This window comes from Terrapene carolina, unplaced genomic scaffold (assembly GCF_002925995.2).
Source record: "Terrapene carolina triunguis isolate 2854851 unplaced genomic scaffold, T_m_triunguis-2.0 Scaffold583, whole genome shotgun sequence".
Lineage (NCBI taxonomy): Eukaryota > Metazoa > Chordata > Testudines > Emydidae > Terrapene > Terrapene triunguis.
This window is the reverse complement of record NW_020664934.1, coordinates 621,137-647,026: the sequence shown is the minus strand read 5'-3', so window position 1 is coordinate 647,026 and position 25,890 is coordinate 621,137. Positions and strand designations below refer to the sequence as shown.

Here is a 25,890-nt window from a genome sequence, read left to right as displayed (position 1 = left end):
CTCGCTGCAGACAGTGGAGCAGCCCATGTGTGTTCGGGCCCCAGCCTCCCTTGCTCCCCAGTAGAGTGAATGAAGCCCTGGCCCAGGCACTGCTGCCACAAAAAACCCAGGAGTGTCCTGCCACAATGAGCTTGGGAGCTAAGCTCTGTGTCCCCAGAGAGCAGTATTGTCTGCTCTCAAAGCCAACTCGGCCACTTGTCATTCGGGGGACAGCAAGCCCAGGCGATCCTGGGGCGAGGTGCTCTGTCACCCTGAGCTCATGGAGGAGACTTCTCCTGGGGCGGGAGGGGGCTTGCACCAGAGCTGGCCTGGGGACAGAGCAGTCATTTACCTGGTGAGGCTGCCTTCCAAAGGCCAGCAAAGCCCTGCTTACACAGCCCCACCTTTGCCTCCTTCCTGGCCCCCTGCCTTTCTCTCCTGGCAGGTCGCTTTAAGAGCAGGTGGCCTGGAGACAGTAACTGTCAAAGAACTTCCCACCTCCCCCACCCCACGGACAGGCTGCCGTCTAAAAATAACCCCCCTAGTCTCCAGCCAGGCTGTCCCTGAGTGCTGAGCTCCCACGGCTGGGAATCTGGCTGCACCGGGCTCTCCCCGGGCCACCCAAGCGCCACTGATCGAACAGGCCAGTCAATCGATCGGCTGGACAGAGGCATTTCGGAGGCAGCTGAGAGGTAAGCTGGGGCTGCCAGCACTGGCCTGTGCCAGCGTGGGAAGGTGCTGGATGGAGGGCACAGCATGCAGTGAAGGCACTGTGCTGGCTGGCGCCTAGGCTCACAGTGCTGCACATAGAGAAAAGCCCCAGTTAATAACAGCTCCTTTATTTTGTGGGTGCCAGACCTCGTCAGTGCTTGTACTGCAGGGAGCCTTGCAGAGTGGGCCCCCAAACTGCTGCTGTCGCCATGCAGCACCAGGGGAGTCACCCTTCAGCCCTCCCCACCAACCCTTCTCTCCAGAGTGTGTCAGGAATGGTGTGCCAGCTTCAGAGCCCCCCAGGCCATCTGTCCCCACTGTACCCTGGTAAATCCGGGTAGCCTGCAGCCAGAGCATGTTCCCTCACTGTCACCATGTGCTCTCTGCAGGGAAATGTCTCTGGAGGAGCATGCAAACGTGCAGTGGGATTTGGAGCTATAACAAGGCTAGAGGGAGAAAGGAGGAAAACAGGTGATTCTGGGAGGAGGAGATCATATTAGGCCAGATCCTCAGATGGTGAAAATTGGGGTAGCATCATTGTAGTCAATGGCCAGTGGCAAGGGGACTGGACTGGGTGTCAGGAAAGTCTTCGTGGCTTTGCTACAGACTGATTGTGGGACCCTGGACTAATCATTGCACCTCTTTGTGCCCCTATTTTCTCTGTCTGGTTAGACTGGCAGCTCTTCAGGGTAGGACTGTCTCGTCCTATGTGTTTGTATCATTGTCATGCCCATTGGTTGTTTTATTAGCGTAGCACATGGGAGCCCCAGTCATGGGCCAGGCAACCAGCATGCCAGGCACTGCACGAACACAGAACAAGCCATCCCTGTGGTGTAAGGATATATCTACACCTAAAACTTAGGCTGACCCCGCTCCAGCTCAGGGCTGTGATGAATTCCACACCTGGTGAGACAGAGGTAGGGTGACTTCACCCCTGTTGTAGATGCAGCTAGGTCGATGGAATAATTATTATTCTACCCAGCACATGGGGAGCTGCCACACAGCTCTCCCACTCAGCCCCTCTCTCCAGAGTACATTGGAAGGATTCTTCCCTTGACCTAACTACTGCCTCTCGGAGAGGTGGACTAACGCCATCACTGGAAAACCCTCTTCTGTTAATGTAGGAAGCATCTACACCCTGGCGCTACAGCATCAGACCTGCGGTGCCATCGCTGTGCTGCTGTAGTTTAGATATACCCTTAATATAAGACGAGTGACAGCGGCTGGATACAGAAAGACAAATGGGGGGGGGAGAGAATACAAGGAAACAATGAGGCTATCAGTCATCAGGCTAGCCGGTGGTCTCAGAACACCAGCAGCCTAAACACTGTCAGGGTTCTTGTAAGCTTCATGGTAAAGGAGAGGTTTAAGGCGGGTTTTGGAGGAGGACAATGGGTTAGTTTTGCGGATGTTTACTGGGAGCGGCAGCCTGGAGGAAAAGCCACATAGGCCACTGAAAATATGTTTCATGCAATCAGATTCTCTCCTCTTTCTAAGAGGAGCCAGAAATTGGTTTCCCAACAGGGGACAGTCAGTGAAGAGAGGGGCTGCAGGGGAGAGGCACTTAGTCCAGCAAGGGGAAGTGCTCTGGGATACACCTATGAGCCTGGAACCTCTGGAGACATGTGCTTCATGGGGGGCAGGGCGGGGAGATGAGTGCATTGACCCACAAGTCACAGAAGCACACGTCGTCAACCCTGCTTGTGCCTTTAAGTTGTTTGGGAGACTCAGCCTTTAAGAGGAGAACGTTGCTACTGTCCTTCCCTTCCAGGGCAACCAGCTAATCATTCATTCCCCTCTTTCATTGCTTGCTAAGCAGGGTGGAGTTTCCATGTTAGAGCCCCAAGAGCAGGAGTGGGCTTTACCAGAGGATAGGACCATGGTGAGGAACGTTGATGACTTCGATTTCTCCCTCCCATCCCACCCCCAGGCCATCCTGGAAGGCCTGCGGAGCCTGCGCTCCAATCCGAAGCTCTCTGACGTCACGCTGCTTGTGGGTGGGCATGAGTTCCCCTGCCACCGCAGCATCCTGGCCCTCTGCAGCCACTACTTCAATGCCATGTTCACTGGCGACTTTATTGAGAGCATCTCAGCCCACGTGGAGATCAAAGAGGTGGATCCTGTTGTCATGGAGACTCTGATCGACTTTGCTTACACAGGAAAGATCACCATCAACCAGGGGAATGTGGAGGCACTAATCCGGACCTCCAACCAGCTCCACTTCCCCACCATCCAGAAAGTCTGCAGCCGCTACCTGAGACAGCAGATGGATGCAACCAACTGCCTGGGCATCTGTGAGTTTGGGGAGAACCATGGCTGCCCGGAGGTATCCTCAAAGGCCTGGGCTTTCCTGCAGGAGAACTTTGAGGCTGTATCGCACCAGGAGGAGTTTCTCCAGCTATCCAAGGAGAGGCTAGTAGTCTACTTGTCCGATGACCTGCTGCAGGTACAGGAAGAACAGAGCCTAGCTGAGGCTGTGCTTAGGTGGGTGAGGTACGAAGAAGCATCTAGAGCCAAGCACCTGCCAGAGCTCCTAGACCTGGTGCACCTGGTTTCACTACCAGACCAGTACCTGCAGAACCTACTCTCATTGGAGCCACTGATCCAGGATTCGGAAGCTTGCAAAGCCGTCATCTCCAGCTACCGAAGCACGGTCAGTGCTGTAAGGTATCAGAATGGCCCTGTCTAGATGGAGCTTCTGTCCTGGAGGGAGGTTGCCAGTGGGAAATGATCTGCACCAGTGTCCAATCAGATTCCTAGGTATGAGAGTCCAGGTCAGACTACCTTTCCACTTCGATGGTGAATGTGGTTCAGAAGGTGCTATAGAAATGCTGAGGGAGATGCCCTAAAGGCCAGCAGAGGGAAGTGGGGCTTTCCCCAGAGTCAGCTAGGCACAGGAATCCAGTGCAGGCCCAGAGCCACCCCAAATCGTCTCTGTAATCAAGCCTCTTCCAGCTCAGTGCAGAAATCCACTGTAGGCTCTGCAGGAGCTTTACCTTGATCCATTCCCTCTCAGTGAGCACAGCCACTCCTAGCTTCTCTGCCTGGGAGATGTCTACCAGTTATAGTTGCACTCTATAGCCCACTTTGTGGACACTCCTAGTCTGGTAGATGAGTGGCCTTTTTTGGTTTAGTTTAACCTCCTGCCCAAGTTTAATGGAATAAAGGCTCCTCTTGTCCTGGAATGAGAGTGTCTGCCCAGGGATGGTGGGGTAGGAGGAGGGTTGTACTGGGATAGCTATATCAGTTTACATTTACCCCTTAGTTTATACCAGAAACATTTTCCTGTCTAGCCAGAGCCTTTAAGGAACTATATCTAAAATGTGTAATTGGTGAACAGACAAATTGAGGAGACAAGTCAGGTCAAATAACCAACCCAAACCTCCTCCCAAAGTTTGAGCTCACCCCTCCAGCTCTTGGAAGGCTGTGATAGTTTAATTGTTTCTTCATTTTCACATGCATCGGCACCGCATTTTGGTAGAGCCTAGAGGCATAAACACCACAGGAAAGGCTTATAAGGTGGGTATTTCCAACCCAGGCCAAAATGCTTGCACAGATACTGTGTGTTCACAAGATTCCCAGACCACGGAATTAGTTGGGGTAACTTTGAACAAGCACAGAAATTCTTGGGTGCTAATCTGAACCAAACCAATGAGTCTGAGTTCTTGGAGAGAGGGGGAAAGTTGTTCTTCCACCAATAATTTCCATAACTCATTCGTTCTTGCTTTATTCCAAACAAATGAACAGAGCAACCTTTACTTATTGCTTTGCTTTCTGAAATGCACCTAACTCACCACATCTCAGAATGCAGGTACAAACAGAAAGAGCTATGCTGATTTACACATAAGAACGGCCCTACTGGGTCAGACCAAAGGTCCATCTAGCCCAGTATCCTGTCTTCCGACAGTGGCCAGTGCCAGGTGCCCCAGAGGGAATGAACAGAACAGGTAATCCTCAAGTGATTCATCCCCTGTCACTCATTCCCAGCTTCTGGCAAACAGAGGCTAGGGACACCATTCCTGCCCATCCTGGCTAATAGCCATTGATGGACCTATCCTCCATGAATTTATCTAGTTCTTTTTTGAACCCCGTTATGGTCTTGACCTTCACAACATCCTCTAGCAAGGAGTTCCGCAGGTTGACTGTGCATTGTGAGAAGAAATACTTCTTTTTATTTGTTTTAAACCTGCTGCCTATTAATTTCATTGGGTGACCCCTAGTTTTTGTGATATGAGCAGGAGTAAATAACACTTCCTTATGCACTTTCTCCAGGCCAGTCATGATTTTATAGAGCTCTAGCATATCCCCCTTTATTCATCTCTTTTCCGAGCTGAAAAGTCCCAGTCTTATTAATCTCTCCTCATACGGCAGCCGTTCCATACCCCTAATCATTTTTGTTGCCCTTTTCTGAACCTTTTCCAATATATCTTTTTTGAGATGGGGTGACCACATCCGCACACAGTATTCAAGATGTGGGAGTACCATGGATTTATATGGAGGCAACATGATATTTCCCGTCCTATTATCTATCCCTGTCTTAATTATTCCTGCTGAGGAGTTGGCTCACAGTCTTTGGCTGTTTTAGCAAAAGGTAAAACTAGAACCTTCCTCCAAAGCAAATATCAACCTGGATGGCCACAGGGAAATCTTGGATACTAGAGACAGACCTTGTCAGCAGACTCCAGCTCTATTGATGATGCAGGGGAGCAAATTCCAGCATTGAGGGCCTTCAACTGAGTGTCCACCTAACCTGCACTGGCATATACAGACAGGAGGGGAACTGTCTCCTAGGACCCAAGTCTAAGAGATCATGTTAGATCAATGTCAACTGCTGCAATTGCACCTGACTCTAACACAAATATTAGCTGCAAATACTATAATTCACCTTGGACAGCCACCGCAAAACCTAGTTGGGTTTTTGTGCAGCCTAGGAACTAAGTAGAACACATCTATTGCTGAAAGCCAAGAATCTGGTACCTGGGCTTCATGTGAAGTGACTGATGCCATAGATTAGTACCTTGCAGCTCAGTAAAAAGCAACAGAGGGTCCTGTGTCACCTTTAAGACTAACAGAAGTATTGGGAGCATAAGCTTTCGTGGGTAAGAACCTCACTTCTTCAGATGCAAGTAATGGAAATCTCCAGAGGCAGGTATAAATCAGTATGGAGATAACGAGGTTAGTTCAATCAGGGAGGGTGAGGTTGTAGATCACTGATGATGCGTTGGAGAGGTTTAAGCTGAGGGCTGTAGGTGATGGCCAGTGGAGTTCTGTTGGTTTCTTTTTTGGGCCTGTCTTGTAGCAACCTCTCCAACGCATCATCAGTGATCTACAACCCATCCTGGACAATGATCCCTCACTTTCACAGACCTTGGGAGGCAGGCCAGTCCTCGCCCACAGACAACCCGCCAACCTTAAGCATATTCTCACCAGCAACCACGCACCGCACCATAACAACTCTAACTCAGGAACCAACCCATGCAACAAACCTCGATGCCAACTCTGCCCACATATCTACACCAGCAGCACTATCACAGGACCTAACCACATCAGCTACAACATCACCGGCTCATTCACCTGCACGTCCACCAATGTTATATATGCCATCATGTGCCAGCAATGCCCCTCTGCTATGTACATTGGCCAAACTGGACAGTCACTACGCAAGAGGATAAATGGACACAAGTCAGATATCAGGAATGGCAATATACAAAAACCTGTAGGAGAACACTTTAACCTCCCTGGCCACACAATAGCAGATGTTAAGGTAGCCATCTTACAGCAAAAAAACTTCAGGACCAGACTCCAAAGAGAAACTGCTGAGCTCCAGTTCATTTGCAAATTTGACACCATCAGATCAGGATTAAACAAAGACTGTGAATGGCTATCCAACTACAAAAGCAGTTTCTCCTCCCTTGGTGTTCACACCTCTACTGCTAGCAGAGCACCTCACCCTCCCTGATTGAACTAACCTCGTTATCTCCATACTGATTTATACCTGCCTCTGGAGATTTCCATTACTTGCATCTGAAGAAGTGAGGTTCTTACCCACGAAAGCTTATGCTCCCAATACTTCTGTTAGTCTTAAAGGTGCCACAGGACCCTCTGTTGCTTTTTACAGATTCAGACTAACACTGCTACCCCTCTGATACTTGCAGCTCAGTTGCACCCTCAAAGGCTTTTCAGGCTTACCACAGCAGTAACTGCCTCCCTCAGTGGGGAAGAGTTCAAGGTGGATAAAAATGACTAATTACAAAAAAAAAAAAAAAAAAAAATCAGATTTTATTTAAATCGGATTTTTTTGATAAAATGCTTTTTGAGGAAAAAAACTTATCTAAAGATGAGATACATTATAGCTCAAAAATATCTTTATCATGGAATAGGGATTATAAATTCTAATTCTATAGTATGAGACAATATATTCATGTAATGTTTGAGAAAAGTTTTGTAAATGAGTTCCAATAGTTCATGGATTAGGGACCCCAGTCATATGCGGTTCCCAGGGGCTTCTGTATAGATTATTTAGGTTAATCTTTCTATCTACACACTGGGACTCAGTGCTCAGTCTAGAAGATACCATCAGAGATGCTTAGTTTTGCTGTTCTCAAACTGTGGATTTGTGTCTCTAGAGATAATATGCTTGTTAACACAAAAATGGCTTAAAATAAATATCTAGAGGTGAGAAATAAGAGATCTCAACCCTATTGTCCCTCTGCAAATTTGTGTACACAGAGTCAATCCCTTACCTCTCTCTAAAAGTGCAAAGTTTCAAAAAGTTCAATGAATAGAAGATTGTTTGGGCGGAATAGATCTGGACAAGGAGACGAAGTCTCGAGATAAACGTGAGAAGGGAGGGACAGGCAGTAGAAACAAAAGTGAAACTGTTTGAGCAGCATATTCCAGAAGTCTTGAGGTCTTTCTGAGTGTAGCCTTCATTGATTTGAGATCTACCATACCATTCTCTCACTAGAAGGGAAAACCTTTAATGGCAGCAGGTTGTAAAAGAGACCCAGTTTGGGAATATTTTAAATGAGGTTCCTCTACCTGTGGGTAAGACAGATATGTGTGCAAAATGCAAACAGTGCAACAAAGAAATGCAAGGCCTGGTTGCCCGAATGAAACAACATCATGAGAAGTGTTCCTTCTCAGGAGGAAGCGGCATTGAAGATGAAAGGAACATGTCTGAACATGCAGGATCTTCAGATTGGTCAACTTTTTTATTTCATACTTCTTGCTTAAGGACTGCCTGTCTTCCTTCTGGACTATTCTTGAATTCTCATGTTTGAGCAAAAAATATATGGTTGTTACTCTATGGTACCATCATTTTAGATGCAGTTGTGATAAAAAAACAAATAGCTGAAATAGGCAGATCTTCCTTTTACAATTTCACCTTTAAAGTAGTACTGAGTGTCGGTGAATGCAGTGAGTAATACTAAATGAGCAGTATGGTAATAATAATTAAATAACTGCATTGACTTACAGGATTCTGAAGACTATCCATCTTCAAGATCACCATCATTTTCTATAGTTTCAGAGTGAAACTATCATTGGCAGATAAGTCACATCATGTATGTCACATCATACGACAGTATATACTGTCATGCTACAGGCAATATACTGTAGTAAAAAGAAAAAAAAAATCTCCATCATCCAGAAACAACCATAGATAAATTTGTGTAAGAACCAGCAGATTACAAAAAGAGGTAATTGATGAAAAACTTGCCCGGTTTGTTTATGCAACCAACTCTCCTTTCCATATGATTGAGAACCCACACTTCATTAACATGGTTCGGTCATTAAGACCAGGATACAGTCCACCCAACAGAGCAGATGTCACAGGCAAATTGCTGGATAAAGTGTATGAAAGAAATTTAGCAGTGTGCAAAAGGTCTAGAAGGTGAAATTGTTAACTTGAGTCTTGATGGGTGGAGCAATGTCCACAATGATCCTGTTGTATGTGCTTATGTGACAACAGAAGAAGGGAATGTCTTCCTTACAGAAACAATTGATACATCAGGAAATGCATAGACAGCAGAATACTTACAAGAAGTAGCAGTAAAAGCTATCACAAACTGAAAAAAAAAATTTCAAATGTCTAATATGCAGCTTGGTCACAGACAATGCTGCAAATCATAGAACAGGGATCAGCAACCTTTGGCACGCGGCTCGCCAGGGTAAGCACCCTGGCGGGACAGGCCGGTTTGTTTACCTGCCGCATCCGCAGGTTTGGCCGATTGCGGCTCCCACTGGCTGCGGTTCACCGTCCCAGGCCAATGGGGACTGTGGGAAGCGGCGCAGGCCAAGGGATGTGCTGGCCACCACTTCCCGCCACCCCCATTGGCCTGGAGCGGCGAACCGCGGCCAGTGGGAGCCGTGATCGGCCGAACCTGCGGACGCAGCAGGTAAACAAACCAGACCGGCCCGCCAGGGTGCCTACCCTGGCGAGCTGCGTGCCAAAGGTTGCCGATCCCTGTCATAGAATATCAGCTTGGAAGGGACCTCAGGAGGTATCCAAGAGGAGAAGAAATTATTTAGAAGAGAGTGAAGAGAGTCCCAAGCTAATAACATAAGGTTGCAGTGCTCATTTGATGCACCTCCTAGCCAAAGACTGCAGTGTTCCAGAAATAAAGGCTAATGTTGTTGAAATGGCAAAATACTTCCCTAACAACCACTTTGCAGCAGCTGCTCTGAAAAAAGTGAGAGGAACCAAGCTAACTCTCCCACAAGACTTGCGATGGAACTCAGTAGTGGACTGTTTTGAGCACTATATCAAGAACTGGCTTAATCTGATGACAGTTTGTGAACAAAATCATGAAAAAAATAGATGGCACTGTCACCGCCAAAGTTCTCAACATTGGGCTTAAGAGAAATGTTGAAGACTATTTCTGTAGCCTTGAACAAAATGCAGAGAAATAGCTGTTTTATTGCTGATGCTGTTGACATTTGGAAGGAACTGAGTGAGATCTTAAAAAGAGAAATATGCGATGACAGAGTTAAATTACAAGCATTAAAAAAACAAATGGGACAAGCACTATCTCCAGCTCATTTTCTTGCAAATATTCTCAATAGTCGGTACCAGGGTTAAACCTTAATTGCTGAAGAAGAGGAGTTGGCTATGATATGGACATCCAGCAATCATCCCTCCATAATGCCAACTGTAATAAACTTCAGAGCTAAGGGTGAACCAGTCAAGAAATATAGGTTTGCTGATGATGTTTTAAAGAAATTCACACCAGTGACTTTGATTCACTTGGATTCAGAGACTGTTGAAGTGATAATCTCACTTTTAACAGCAGTAGCTTCTTCTGCCGGTGTAGAGAGAATATTTTCTTCCTTTGGACTAATTCATTCCAAATTGAGAAATCGTTTGGGACCTGAAAAAGCAGGAAAGCTTGTTTTTCTTTTCCAGATTATGAACAAACAGGAAAATGAAGGTGAAGACGACTGAGTTAGGTCCAGAAGCCAATATTTTAAGTTTCTCATGTTGAGCTGGCTGACAGTCGATTTATTTTGTTTTCTTAAAATATATTTCTTTTAACTATTTTAGTTAAAAACAATTGTAACAAAAACAAACCTGATTTTAAAAAACTTGAATGTTTAAATTCAAATGCTTGTTGTGTTAAATTATATGTTTGCTGTTGAATACATATTGTTTTTCTTTTAGTTAAAACAAACAATTTAAATGTCTCTCTGGTGATGTTCTCCTCCTAATGCAGCACCTCCCAATGACTTGTTAGCACTGACCCCCAACTTGGTAAGGCAACTCCCATCTTTTCATGTGCTGTGTATTTATACCTGCCTCTGCATTTTCCACTCCATGCATCTGATGAAGTGGGTTTTAGCCCACGAAAGCTTAAGCCCAAATAAATTTGTTAGTCTCTAAGGTGCCACAAGGACTCCTCGTTGTTTTTACAGTCTGCACTGTGAGCCCTGGGAGCAGCAGCAGCACAGTCAGTCCACACAGGGCTAAAGGAGAGAGACAGAGTGATTTTCTGCCCAGATAATGGCAAAGATAACAGCCTCAGTGATGAAGGAGCATGTCAGGCAGAGAGGAGGCAGCAGGGAATGCTGGCCCAAGTTGAGGCTGCAGTGGATGAGTCCCCTCAACTCCCTGCTCAGCAGGCTTTGCTCTCTTCCCCCTATGCCCCCATCCCATTTTCAATAACATAGCTGATTTTGGGTTGGCAGCATTCACATTTCCAAAACTCCCATTGCACCATGGCTGGATAAACTCATAGGCATGTGCCCTGGCACATGACATCAGAATCTCAGCTTGCATTTAACACAGAAGGTTTGTAGCCCTTCTGGTGGCCAAGGAAAGCTTGAGAATGTGCCCTTGAGTGTAAGTGATACAGCACCATCTGCCTGAGTCTGCAGACAGCCTCCTGCAGAGGGAGCAGCAGCCACTAGAGCCAGAGAGGAAGCCACCTGGCTCTCCACCCACCACCAGAGCAGACCTACTGCCATTCTAGAACTCCTGTCCAGGAGAATGAGGGGCAGGGGCCTAGCCGCTGAGTCTGGTGACATGTTTCTTTTATCTTCTATAAGGTGGAAAACAGGTCCTTTGTCCAGAAGAGCCTGCTCGCCCTTCCACAGAAGCTGGAGGAAGTGCTGGTGGTGGTCGCGGGTCGAGCTCTGGAAGAGAACGAGGCAGAAGATGTGGAGTTGCCAGTCTCCCGGAACTTCGCCTTTTACAATCCCAAGACCAGTAAGCAAGCAAAACCAAGCCTGTTCCTAGCTGAGGTTCAGGCCAGGCCCAGTGTAGGCATGTGTGGCCCTTCCTCACGGTCAATCTCCGAGGGAGGCCACACCCCTTTGCTGTCATACCCCGTTAAGGACAATCTAAGATAATGGGGAAGTTAGTCTTGGTGCTCAAGCCCTCCAGCGGGGTTGAGCAGTGAGTGGTTCTGCAGCCCAAGCCTTCAGGCAGGGCAGGACATCAAACAATCTAAAGTCCAACCCTCAGACAGGGTATAGTCAGGTATAGTCTGGGAACCCAGGCCCTCAGATGGGGCAGGGTACCAAACACAGTCTTGGGTTCTACACCTCAGGCAAGGGTGAGTGCCCAACACAGTCTAGGGGGCTCCAGCAAGGGGTCAGGCACCCAGGTACAATTTGTCATCCTGGCTCTGGGGAGAGCTAGACAAGCACAGGCCTCTTGGCCTGAAGAGGGGGAGTACTGCCAGGGATAGGGGGATGCAGGCCCACCTGACTCCACTGCATCCCAGCCCAGGGCCCTAACAGTGGCAGAGCAGTCTGCCACTGGGTCACAGGGAAACCAACTGCTACACACTGACCATGTTTCAGATGCCCCTGCAGCCAGACTACAGTCAGCTATCCCTGGGCTCCTTCCTACCCTTCTCTCAAGGTGTACCTGTACATCCTCCATCTCCTCAGGGTATACTGCCAGTGGCAATCCCAGCAGCTCTTCAGCATTGGTTGGGTCTGGCAGCTCTGGTAGCTTGGGCAAGTCCTCAGGGTAACTGACATCCTCTGCAGGCTCCTGCCTCAGCAGTGGGGAAAACATGTCCATCTCCTTTGGCAGCTGCTACCCAGCTGAGCTACAGGGCCAGGCCTTTTATACCTCCTGTTCCTGTCCCACCCCTGTGCTTCTGGCATGGTGAGAGTGGCCTTCCTGGTTCCGCCCACCGGGGGGTGTCTGGCCCTCCCTCACTGTCAATCTCCGAGGGAGGCCATGCCTGTTTGCTACACCCAGGGTTACATCCAGCTCAGACAGGACTTCAGTGGTGCAGCTTGCTGAATAACTGCAGTATTGGAGCAGAGTTTCTGTTCTCTACTGGAGGTCTTACACCAGAAGGGGTGAGGCAGTGACTACATGCATGCTGGGGATTCCCCAGCTGCCCTGTTCGAACCACTCTCCATCCCCTGTGCGCTGCTGGATTAGCGCTAAGAAGATGGAGCCCTGGATTTGGCCCTAAAAGTTTTGTGGGCAAAGCGTGTGATGCAATAGATATGCAGTCTTTCTCTCTTAAGCTTTTCCCCTTGGGAGAGATAAATTTCTGCCAGTTACTAAGTGTTCTGGTCTCCTCTTAGCCTCTGTGTGTCACCTGTTCAAAGCCATTGAGTAGGATCGAGAGGATGAACTCACACAGCTAACCGTGCCTTGGTGAAGTTTGGCGGGGGTTGAGGGTCTGCTGATGGTGTGTGGTCCCCTAGAGAGGACGAAGGACCAGAAATCAGGAGACCTGCCTTCTCTTCCCAGCTCTGGCACTGGTTCAGCCACATCACTTAGGCCCTATAGTTTTAAACAGAGTGGCCTAAATTCAGGGGCTACCGTTGAAAATGTTGGCACCTCTTCAGTTTCCTGTCTGTTAGGTGGGGATGTTGCCAACCCCCCTTTGAAATGCCAGCTAGTATTGTTTGCATAAAATATATGTGGCAGGACTGAGAACCAGCAGCTGAACTAGCACTCTGCTCACTGGAAGGCCAATTAGTTTCCCAGAGAAGGGCCAGATTGAGAAAAGCTGGGGCTAATTGCTAGGGAGCTAAGGAGCCAGTTAAGCCATTAACTGGAAAAGCAGAAAGGCTACAAGAAGGAAGTGCAAAGTGGGAATGAGAGACAGAAAGAGAGAATGGGAGAGGTTAGCATGACCAGAATGAAGGGATACCTCTGCGTGGAGAGATCTCTGTCCTCTTCTCTCTGGCAAAGGGGGATGATATTGGTATGTCCCTGTAAATAGAGTTGCTGCCCAGGCCTGTAAAGGGTGGTGGTTGAGATTAAAATAAGTAAACTACATGTCAGTGTTTTCAAACTGGAGGTGTGAGAACCATTTGTGTGAGAAGACAGGAGTCACAATACACAGGTCTCAGTCAGACCCTATGCACAAGAAGGAATGGAGTCTCTCAGTCATTGTCTCCCCATAGACCAAAAAATAGATGCTTCCTCCCACCATCCCTCCCAGGATGCTGGATCCTGGTTCCACTGAAGCCAGCAGCCAAACTCTCACTGACTTCAGTGGAGCCAGATTTGACCCATTTATTCGGACTATTGCCCATTCTTATCCACAGGGCCACTAATGGGGGCCTTAACTGGCCCTGGGAGGGTGTGTGATGAGAATGCCCCACAGCTCACACAGCTCTAATGTCCAATTGGTTCTAAAATGCAGATTAAAAACAAACAAAAAAAGATGCCTGGGTGCTGTGAGTCTGGTCACAGTTTCCGAGTCCATAACCGGCCGTGAGCTCCTTAATTTCTCAAAGGCCTCGGCTCCTGAGAGTGGTCCTGGAACCATGCTGCAGAGCACTGTGCTGTGGCTCACAAACAAAGCGGCCGTGCCAGGGGCTAGATTACCAGCGAATCCTTACATCAGAGATTTAGACACACACAGTAACTAGCCGAGTTCATCCTACAATGAAGCCGTTACCAGGGTGATGTAATGCTCTGAGTCATTGGCTTTTGTCATTCACTGAACAGCTGCTTTCCCCACAGGCTGATGCTCCTGCAATCACACAGCCTAATGCTAGCTCTCTTCTCCAGGTGACAAGCCCATGAGTCAGATTTTCTGCAGCTTGGGTGTGGAGACAGGGCATAATCCTGGCAGACTGATGCAATTGCAGGAGACTTTGACAACATTATGTACACAAGGACCAGCGCTAATTAACACACACCATTCCCCTGTAGCCAAATGAACGTAGCCAGGTCTCAGCCTCCCAGTGCTATGTTGTAAGGGCCTGAGCAAATGTCCATTGACGTCAATGAAAAGATTCCCACTGACTTCAGTGAGCTGTAGGTCAGGCCATGAGACAGCAGAGCAGTTTTAACGCAGGTATGATCTAGTGTCGTACAGAAGAGATACACTCCAGTACCCGTGCAATAGTCAGTGGGTAGCAGTTGTAGTCCTGCATGCTATGAGAAGTGGACGCAATCTCACACTTCCAGGCACAAACTGATTTCCACAGGCATGGGGTAGGTTTCCCCTCCTGCCATGTACAGCATGGCACAGACAGGTATGGTGGAAGCTCAAGGCATTGGTGACTGCCAGAGGCTGACACACGGATTCCAGAACATTTTCACAGTAACAGGGCTGGATCGCCAGCAGGTGTAAATTATTGTAATGCCACTGAAGGCAATTGGCCAGATCCCCAGTTGATTTAAATTGGTGTAGCTCCATGAAGTCAGTGGAACTGTGTTGATTTATACCAGCTGGGATCGGGCCCACAGAATCAGGAGATTTCCATTTTAATGGCAGGTTTATTTTCGATTCTTTAAGTTCTGTGGGTGGAGCCATTTGGGTACCAAAAGGGGAAAGGGTTCCATCAGAATTACACTTGTAAGCATTCCTCACCCATCCCCTACAGATACTGTGTTACAGCAGAGATGGCTGGAGAATATTGGGGTGTTGTCTAAGGGAGCCTGCATAACACTGTTCAGCATAGAATAAGAGCTGTTCTTAGGCTTCCCACGTTCCTTTCCAAGAGTACATCCAGAGTGAAATGAATGGCAGTTGTGCAGTTCAATGTATTGCAAAAACTTGGTGGAGTTTGGCCAGCTTTTGTTACTGGCAGTGGCGAACTGTAAAGACTCCTTTTCAATATTCCTTCCATTGGAAGCAGTACATGAGGATCTGGCTCCACTGAATTTCCTAAAGACCCACTGTGCCAAATAGCTAGGGGAGTGTTGGAGGGGGTAGGGAAATCTGGGGAAGGGACCGTTTTAACAGTTCTGATCCTATCTCTTATTTACAGCAAAGGAGGCATGTTGTCTTGCATTTCGGTCACATGTTGGGAAGATAGGAGCACTGGGAAGTATGTAGTGGCTTATGCCTTTGGATCTGGTCTAAGCCTTTAGGTTCTTTATGGCTTTTCTGTGTTTCAGAAAGATGGATGGCTCTTCCTGACTTTCCGGACTACAATAAATGGGGCTTTTCTCTGGTGGCACTAAATAATTATGTTTATGTCACAGGTATGTAACTTGGGGCTCTCATCCAACCCCTCTGCTAAACCTAAGCTGGAACCTAACCTTTGGAATTCCTCGTGTTTCCCTTCATGTGGCTGGTCTGGTTGACCCACAGGGTATTTTTTCAAACAGAGAAAATAATTGACAAATTCATTTAATAAATGTTACTCTTTCCATGGCATCCAGAGGACATTTTGCCAATAAGCAGCAACTCAGAGGAAGTTCTATGGTATCACATAGCTCCTGGGCAGTAGTTCAGCAATTTCCAGGTTGTATAAGTTCAGAGCTCTTAGGCGGATTTAATTAAATTAATGAATGGAAGAATGGCCCATGACTCCACAGTGCCATGAATTAATTATGCCCCAGGCTGTACTTCATGCTTGGATGGTGTGGTTTTTGGAGACCCCCTTCTCTATCTACCTGCTGAAGTTCATCTCGCTAGGCCTGGCAGTAGCTGGACTTTTCAGTAGAGGGCTCTCTTCTGTGGATTTTACTCCTTCTCACAGTCTGCCTGAGTTTAAATTTGGTGACCTTTTGTTTGCTTGGGCTTTAGATTAGCTTGTTTTTATTTTCTGGGGGTTGCTTCTATTGAGCTGCAGCCAGCAGCCTGTGGTGCTGTGTTCTTGTAAAGTTGTCTTCAAATCTGTTCAGATGGTCACTGTTTGATTTAATGCCTGTGAAGGGGCCTAGACGTCAAGGCAAAATATGCAGTGTAAGACCACTACCCGGGGCAGGGCTGACTCTGCCCTACAACATTTTCTGTGTGTGTGTGTGATGGATTATTCTCTTCCTAGGTGGCTCCAGGGGGACACAGAATGACACCTGGTCCACAACCCAGTCCTGGTGCTTCCGTCTCAAGGAGGGTGCATGGAAACCCATTGCACCAATGCTGAAACCCCGAACAAACCATGCAAGTGCTGTCCTCAATGGAGAGATCTATGCCATTGGGGGTAGGCACCATCCGTCTTTCTGGCCACCTCCCCTCTCTCTTGTCTGTCAGTCTCTGATAAGGCCACAATACAAAGTATCTCACAATAATCGAGTCCAGAACAAAGGATTTAAACAGCAGGTGAAGAAGTTTATTAAGATGCCAATTGAAATATTTGTGTTTGCTGCTCAGTTAAAGCAGAGACGGCAGAAAATAGGAGAATGTAACCTACTATAAACTTACATAAGTATCTGCTAATATGACTGCATCCTAGCAACATTCAACCACACGCAGCTGTGCAGGCATTTAATACCTGCAGAGACCACATGCACTATCATCCATCCTATGTCGGCAGTCAGCACATACATGCACAGTAAGCAGGCTCACTCCTGGATCAGCTTCTGCCTTCATTCTGCAAATGATGCCAGTCTCAGTTACCCATTTAAACCCTATTCAAACAGGTGCCTTTGCACTTTCTCCCCTGTCATCCCTTCTGTATGGAGACACCCATAGGGCCAGCTCATTATCCTTCAGATCCCCTGCTGAGACACCTGCAGACCATTTGACTGTGGTTATGCAGCTGGCATGCTGTGCCCCCTGCTCAGCATGCTGATCGCTCTGGTCAAATTGTTTCCTTGTGCTCTCTGTTTGTTGTATCCATCTATTCTCTCCTATCTTGTACTGAGATTGGAAGCGCTTTGGGTCAGGGCCTGTCTCTTTGTCATGTGTTTGTACAGCATGTGGCATAGTGGGGCTCTGGACTCCCGATGCTACTGCAATGCAAACAATACTCCCTGTGCTGTGCTAACCTCTCGCCTGTCTCCTCTCTTGGTGTGTAGGGACCACAGTGGACACAGTGGAGGTGGAGTGCTATGACCCTTACAATAATAGCTGGTGCTCCATCAGCCCTGCCCTGAAGTATGTTAGCAACTTCACTGCAACTGGATGTCTGGGCAAGCTCTACCTCATTGGCTCTTGTGCTGTCAAGTACAACGCACTAACCCTGCAGTGTTACAACCCCGTCATAGGTAAGGAGAAGGAACAGCAACAGGAATTTTGGACACAAAGGCCCGAGCCTCGGAAAGGTCCCTCCTAACAATGCTGTGCCAGTCCTGGTGCATGTTCATCGTGTTCACCTACAACATGTGTGTTGCCCTGCATGAAATCAGGATGCAAGGATAGAACCAGAGCATATGTGAGTCAGTGATGCGTAAGTTATGTTTGTGTCAGCCTGTTCATCTCGAATTGGGGCCAGGGAACGTGGTGGCACTTCTGTGCCCATTGTATAGCAGGAAGGAGGGATTCCTGCTGGGAGACGCTGTAACTTCTGCACTCATTCTGTGTCAAGGCCTAAATTCTTTGTCTTGGGGTGACTCGGCATAGCTCCATTGCCCTCTATGGAACGATACTGATTTCCACCAGCTGAGGGTTGGTGCCTTGTTCCCTTAGGTACGGTGAAACTCCAAACAATTGCTGCCCGTTTCATGTAGCCATTTCCAGTTATTTAAAACACAGGAGACATTGAACTGTCTCTGGTTATTTACTTACATGGAGTTTCATAAGACCCAGTATGAGAACAGTAGTGAGCGTGAACCAAATTTAAATGGGGCAAAAGTGCTACCTACACAGTGTCCAAGATATTTCTGATTTACAGTATTGTGGATGAGCAAACTGAGTCAGCTTCAGCTATCATCTCTCCCCCAAAGTGAACTCCAGACTCGCGTTCTCTTCTAGTTCAGGAACTGTTCACTGTGAGCCAGATTGTGAACTTCTTATTCACCCTAGTGAGCATTAACTTACACAAGCTAGCTCCATTGAAGGCAAGTGGAGGCAGTGTGGCCTAGTGGATAGAGCACTGGACTGGGACTCAGGAGAGCTGGCTTCTATTCCTGGTGCTGCAGTTGGCCTGTGGGTGACGTTGAGCAAGTCCCATCGCCTCTCTGTGCCTCAGTTTCTCCATTTGTAAAATGGAGATCATGATACTGACTCCTTTGTAAAGTGCTGTGAGAGCAACTAATTAAAAGCATGACATAAGAACTGGGTATTATTATTATAATATTGCTCATGTGAGTAACTGTTCCCCAGTGGGAGTAAGGGTCTCACATTCTGGCCCTGTGTCTCCACTGTCATCTGGACACTCTTTCCCACATCTGATGTGGTTCTTCATTGGAAGGCCAGGTGTGCTGGCTCCTTTGTGATCCCCTTTCCAGCGCTGCCACTACGTGTGTCTCAGAGGGACAAATGTGCACATGACATCAGCATGATATGGCAGTGGCACATGACAATGTGATGATTTGTGAGCCTGGAAAGTTATTTTGGAGCTATTAGTGGCTCACATGTTTGAGAAACCCTTTACTAGCACCCATCCTCTTACTCAGTAGGTCTTAGATACATTGCCCTGAAGTCATACAAAGTGACTGAGCATTAGAATACCTTGAGTAAAGGAGTCATATGACAAGCATATGTTAGCTGGTACCCAGAATCACCCTTTGCTCTGTCCCTACATGATACACCAAAATGGTTAAAGCGAGATTGGTGCTGTCTAGTTCCCATGAAAGAAGAGATGTGTCTTCACTCCATTAGCTGATTTAAATACCATAGCCCAGTTTAACCTCATGTTGACAAACCAGAAGCTTTAACCTTTGAAACTAGCACAAAGATAGATAAACTGAGACAACTCCAAAATATGCTCCCTCTTTTGCCTCTTCACATCCACGCCAGTGTCCAGCTGGTCTCAGGACAACAGTTTGCTCCCTACAAGTGAATTACATGCGAGGCTAATGTTAATCACGTCAGACAATGCATGGCGAAAACCTCACATGACTGGCTTGTATATTGATACAAGGCCCAAATGGTAAGAGGTCAGTTATAGGGCCTAATTCTGAGAGTATTTACACCCATATAATGCCATGAATGTAAATGGATTGACTCCTGATTTACACCAGTGTAAGTGATATGAGAATCAGCCCAGTAAGCTACTGTGGTGGGACAGCCTGCTCTCTCCCCTCCTTGTGACTCTGTCACCCTAGGGGTAACTCTCATTAACACCCTGTGATAACTTCATTATTAGTCCAGGCTCCTAAGCACTTTCACAACTGATGATGGCTGTTTCTGGCAGATGTGTGGAGTGTAATCGCATCCCCGTTCATCCCGAAGTACCTCTCTGCCCCGCGCTGCGCCTCCCTGCATGGAGCAATTTACCTCATTGGGGACAACACAAAGAAGGTGTATGTGTATGATCCGAATGCTAACATCTGGCAGAAGGTAGGTGGAGTGGGTCACTGGGGTGCACCATGCTAGACATGGATTCCCCAGTGCCATGTTGAAGGGAGCGCTCTATTTGATATGTATGTGGATTTCATAATGCCTAACCCAGCGTATTGGGACACCCCTTCTCTATAACCCTGTCCTGGGAGAAAGCAAGGCTTGGTCGCAATAGTTAGTCAATCCTAGGCTTCTCCACATTGACCCACTAATATGGCCTTGGGTCAGACCACTTCTTCTGTGACTCGTGGGCAATTTGGCCTGGACGCCAAATACTCTGTATTCCTTTTGAGTAGTGTCTGCCAGAACCATCTATTGAACTGACTAAGGTTGGAGCAAGGGGCCAGTGAGCTGAGACCCCCCAAACTCATTTCCCCACAGCTCAAAGTAAAGCTCCAGCCATTGCTGCTTCTACCAGGGATTGTTTCTACCAGGGATTGAGGGAACTGGGATTATTTAGTCTGCCGAAGAGAAGAATGAGGGGGGATTTGATAGCTGCTTTCAACTACCTGAAAGGGGCTTCCAAAGAGGATGGATCTAGACTGTTCTCAGTGGTACCAGATGACAGAACAAGGAGTAATGGTCTCAAGTTGCAGTGGGGGAGGTTTAGGTTGGATATTAGGAAAAACTTTTTCACTAGGAGGGTGGTGAAGCCCTGGAATGGGTTACCTAGGGAGGTGGTGGAATCTTCTTCCTTAGAGGTTTTTAAGGTCAGGCTTGACAAAGCCCTGGCTGGGATGATTTAGTTGGGGATTGGTTCTGCTTTGAGCAGGGGGTTGGACTAGATGACCTCCTGAGGTCCCTTCCAACCATGATATTCTATGATTCTACCTCCCGATCCCCTGGGAATGGGACCCTCAAACAGAGGCTTATCCTCTTCTCTGAGTGATTCTCCAGTCAAAGGGAAGCTGGGAGCTGGTGGCTTTGATCTAACCCCCTAAATGCCTATCCCAGAGCCCCAGGAAGTCCTGTCTTGGAGTGAAGGGACCCCAGGAAGCAGCATGACATAGCCCACTTCCCTGAGCCCCGTTGGCCTTCGAGGAGCTGTGTGTAATGTTGTTGCAGGGCTGGGTTACACAAGATCATTCTGAAATCCTGCTGCAGCTGTTCACATGGCGTCAGTGCTCAGCTGACCAAGCTGCCAATACTCCAGACAGGTGCGGAGAGAGCCCTGCCAGTCTCTCCCTCCCTTCGCTCCCTTTTTTTTCTGCTTATGAATAATGTTCAGTGCCCCATTGGTCACCCATTGGTTCCAGTTCTGGACTGGTTCTGTTAACTCTTTCAGCATAGCATGCACAGTTCTCCTTCCTTCTCTGCCTATAGAGCAGAGTGTTCCTCAGGTCTAAGGTCACCCAGCACAACTCTAGTAGCATCATCTCTGACCTTTTTCTCAACGTTTTTCTTTCTGAGGCCCCCCGAACATGCTCGTTGGCCCAGCTGTGCCACAACCACTTTTTTTGCTTATAAAAGCCAGGATCCGCATTAGGAGGTAGTAAGCAGGGCAATTACTCAGGGCCACATGCCACAGGGAGCATTGTGAAACTAAATTGCTCAGGCTTCAACTTTAGCCCCGGGTGGTGGGCTTGGGGTTACATTCCTGCGCAGCGGAGCTCTGGCTTTCTGCCCTGGGTCCTAGCGAGTATAATTCCGGCTATGCATGGCGGACCCCCTGAACCCTCTCACAGCCCTCAAGGGGGCCCCAGACACCTGGTTGAGAACCACTGGTCTAGGAGAAGCTGGAGGTATCTTGATCAAGTGTCCTTGTGCAAAGTGGGACAAGCAGGCAGACAGGATGGGCTGGTAACTTGGCTGATTTCAGTTCCAGCCCCAGTTTCACTTTGTCTATTCCTTTCATGTCATCCCACCCACCTGTCCTGGTGTCAGGATTCAGTGTAAGCACTGCAACTCCTGGGTATTGCTCTGGTCAGGACTACCTTTCCCTCCCCCTCCTCGCCACAGCTTGGTCTCGCCACCTGTCATAGCCTGTAAGCTCCCAGTAACTCATTGCTTTCCAGGTGTGTACAGCACCTAGCACAGCGGAGCCCTGAGCCCTGTCTCAGCTTAGACACTACTGTAATAAAAGTGATACTGATAGACTCAAAAAGAAGGGATAGGGCCTGTGACCCTAACTGGGTCTTATGCCACTTTTGTCCTGTATGTATTGTGACAAAGTTCCTCCTCTATCTTGGTGGGTCCTGCGCTTATTGGCGGATTTTCTTGCCTCAGAGATTCACCATGTGGGTTGGGGAACAGCCCAGAGACCTTCCCCTCTGGAAGAACCCACAGTCCAGGTCAATTGGGAGGTTTGGGGGGAACCCGGGCCCGCCCTCTACTCCGTGTTCCAGCCCAGGGCCCTGTGGACTGCAGCTGTCTATAGTGCCTCCTGTAACAGCCGCATGACAGCTACAACTCCCTGGGCTACTTCCCCATGGCCTCCTCCAAACACCTTCCTTATTCTCACTACAGGACCTTCCTCCTGGTGTCTGATAACGCTTGTGCTCCTCAGTCCTCCAGCAGCACACCCTCTCACTCTCCGCTCCTTGCGCCTCTTGCTCCCAGCTCCTCACACTCACACCACAAACTGAAGTGAGCTCCTTTTTAAAACCCAGGTGCCCTGATTAGCCTGCCGTAATTGATTCTAGCAGCTTCTTCTTAATTGGCTCCAGGTGTCCTAATTAGCCTGCCTGCCTTAACTGGTTCAAGCAGGTTCCTGATTACTCTAGTGCAGCCCCTGCTCTGGTCACTCAGGGAACAGAAAACTACTCATCCAGTGACCAGTATATTTGCCCTCTACCAGACTCCTGTACCCCACAGGTCTGGGTCTGTCACAGTATCTTGAGGCGGGGTTATGGAAGTGGAGCTCCTGTAACTCCCAGCCACCATGGCTAAGTGAGCTGCACTGAAACCTACTTAGCCATGTTGATATGGGGGTCTAAATTAGCTGTTACTGGGGTCTAAATCAGCTGTTACCACTCAAGAAAGAGATCTTCGAGTCATTGTGGATAGTTCTCTGAAAACATCCACTCAATGTGCAGTGGCTGTCAAAAAAAGCAAACAGAATGCAGGGAATAATTAAGAAAGGGATAGATAATAGGACAGAAAATATCATGTTGCCTCTATATAAATCCATGGTACTCCCACATCTTGAATACTGTGTGCAGATGTGGTCACCCCATCTCAAAAAAGATATATTGGAATTGGAAAAGGTTCAGAAAAGGGCAACAAAAATGATTAGGGGTATGGAACGGCTTCCGTATGAGGAGAGATTAATAAGACTGGGACTTTTCATCTTGGAAAAGAGGCAGCTAAGAGGAGATATGATTGAGGTCTATAAAATCATGACTGGTGTAGAGAAAGTAGATAAGGAAGTGTTGTTTACTACTTCTCATAACACAAGATCTAGGGGTCACCCAATGAAATTAATAGGCAGCAGGTTTAAAACAAATAAAAAGAAGTATTTCTTCACACAACGCACAGTCAACCTGTGGAACTCTTTACCAGAGGATGTTGTGAAGGCCAAGACCATAACAGCGCTCAAAAAAGAACTAGATAAATTCATGGAGGATAGGTCCATCAATGGCTATTAGCCAGGATGGGCAGGAATGGTGTCCCTAGCCTCTGTTTGCCAGAAGCTGGGAATGAGTGACAGGGGATGGATCACTTGAGGATTACCTGTTCTGTTCGTTCCCTCTGGGCCACCTGGCACTGGCCACTGTCGGAAGACAGGATACTGGACTAGATGGACCTTTGTTCTGACCCACTAGGGCCAATCTTATGTTCTTATGATATGTAAGTGTCATAATTAGGCTTCAGAGTTAACACCTCATTGACATGTAAATCCCAGTGTGATAGGTGCCATAGAAATACCACAGACAGATTAAATGAGTTAAGATGTTTCTGGGGCAGCTGAGAGCTCTTTTAATAATAATACTGCTTGGCTCTCACCAGCACTTTTCATCAGTAACACACAAACTATCATTATCTCCATTGTTTACAGCTGGGGACTCAGACACAGAGAAGTGAAGTGACTTGCCCAAATTCCCCAATAGGCCAGTGGCAGAAATGGGACTAGAAGCCAGGTTTCCTGAATCCTAGTGCAGTGCGCAGGCCATTAGGCTGCTTTTGTTATAAGCTACCTGTATTTACCTGGGTGGGATTTACAAAGTTTTCTTTACAGCTATCTGAGCTACAAACTTAGGCAAAAAGTTTCACATCTTGGCACCTAAATCCACAGTTAAGTATCTGCATGAAAGCAGCCGGGTTTTTCAGAGGTGCTCACTACCTGCAGCCCTCCCTGTGGATTTAGGTGGCTCATTTGGAAAATGATTTATTTATTTATTTTAATGAAGACTTTAAATTCTTCAGTAACTGCTGGACCCCAGGGCATGGAACGTTGTTCCAGCCCCAGTCCAGCACTAGATGTGCTGTGCTCTTCCTGATTGTTGCACACAAGTCACGGCACTGTCAGCAGAGCCCCTCATACAATTCCCATTGAGCTCAGTAACATGGACGTCTCCTCACATCTTAACAAAGCCGCTGGGTCCTCTAGGAGCTGGGCTGAGATCCCGGAACCTCATTCCACTTATGAGGTCTTTGAGATTTGAGCCCAGAAATGACTTCTTATTGCATATGTGCCCTGTGCAATTCACTCAGGGTCTTCCTTGGGGGTTTTCTCTAGCCCCCAAAAGAGCTCACCTGGGTTTAGTGGAACTTTCAGCCCAGGAAAGCTGGCCTGGCTGGGTTATGTGTTAGGTAACCCACCCACTCTGCAGTGAGGACACAGGATAAATCCCTCCAGTGCTGACAGTCCTCCAATGCCTTCCCACAATTCCCCCTTTGTGCCCAGAAGGACAGGGAAAGAATCACAGAAGGGCTCAGCTCACTGCAGTGCAAAGAACCATAGGATGTGCCCCTAGAAGTCCTAGTGAGTGTAGAGCCAATAAGGGCACAGCAACTGGGGTGTGGCTTTGATTGGCCTTTTACAATTGGTATGCATACTTCCACCTTTTCATGTTCTCTGTATGTATAAATATCTTCTGTCTGTGTGTTCCACTCTATGCATCTGAAGAAATGAGCTGTAGCCCACGAAAGCTTATGCTGAAATAAATTTGTTAGTCTCTAAGGTGCCACAAGTACTCCTGTTCTTTTTGCGGATACAGACTAACACGGCTGCTACTTTGAAACCCAGACTAGGCTAATCTGGGTGTCAGTCACCCGAGTTAACTCTGCACTGAAGACATATCTGTTCTTCCACCCCCTTTCCTCTTGTAAGAAATGGAGATGGAAAAATGTTTACTTGAAGGATGTTACTCAGACCCTCCATGTTTCGGTATGCAGTACAGAGTTCCAGCCAGGGTGTGGCACCTGGTAAGGAACCGGAGACAAAGCTGGAACTCAAGCTGTGTGGAACCCTGTTTGTCTGTTTGTATATAATGAATGCCTTCTGTGTAAGGCAGCCTGGATTCCATATATCATGATGTGGTGTGAGTGGGCTATAGCCCTATATCATGACTGATATCTCCTACAGGTGCAGCTGCTTCACACTCTGCATGAAAACGGAGGCATGGTGCCACTGGGAGGCAAACTCTTTGTGACAGGTGGACGCTGGAAGGGCCTGGATGGTGATTACCGGGTGGAGATGGAAGTTTATGATTGTGCCAAAGATATTTGGACAAGGGAGGGAGCCCTGCCCTGCCTCTGGCTCTACCACAGCTCTTCCTCCATCTTCATGGATACATCAAAGTGGACAGAGCCCTTCCTGGGAAACCATGTCCAGTAGGAGAGGCTGGGACTCTTACCCAGGGCTTGAATGGTCCTGCCCAGGATTTGGAAGGACAAAGTGATGGTTTATTTGTTTGAATTATCACCATTTTTGCATGTATTTTTGCCTTCACGTTTCATGTGGACCTTGGATTAGAGCAGTGGTCACCAACCGGTAGATCGTGATTGACTGGTCGATCCTGGAGCCTCTGACAGTTGATCGCGATCTCTGGCCGCTAAAAGTCTGGCAGTGCAGCGGGGCTAAGGCAGGCTCCCTGCCTGCCCAGACCGCAGCCCTGCGCCGCTCCCGGAAACGGCCAGCACGCCGCTGAGG

The 25,890-nt window shown here is 47.8% G+C and overlaps 1 protein-coding gene across 2 annotated transcripts; it reads left to right on the top strand.

The window, feature by feature from the left end:
* The first annotated feature begins 557 nt into the window (after positions 1–557).
* KLHL30 (kelch like family member 30) lies at positions 558–25,890 on the top strand. Of its 2 annotated transcripts, none has more exons than XM_024218603.3 (8): positions 558–671; positions 2,510–3,343; positions 11,236–11,395; positions 15,524–15,610; positions 16,399–16,554; positions 17,372–17,560; positions 19,651–19,796; positions 25,324–25,890. In XM_024218603.3, exons 2-8 carry the CDS (start codon positions 2,522–2,524, stop codon positions 25,573–25,575), a joined length of 1,812 nt encoding a protein of 603 aa, XP_024074371.1. In that variant the 5' UTR covers positions 558–671; positions 2,510–2,521; the 3' UTR covers positions 25,576–25,890. The 2 variants fall into 2 exon arrangements, with proteins under 2 accessions (XP_024074371.1, XP_024074372.1); XM_024218604.3 differs by having other exon boundaries at positions 2,507–3,343.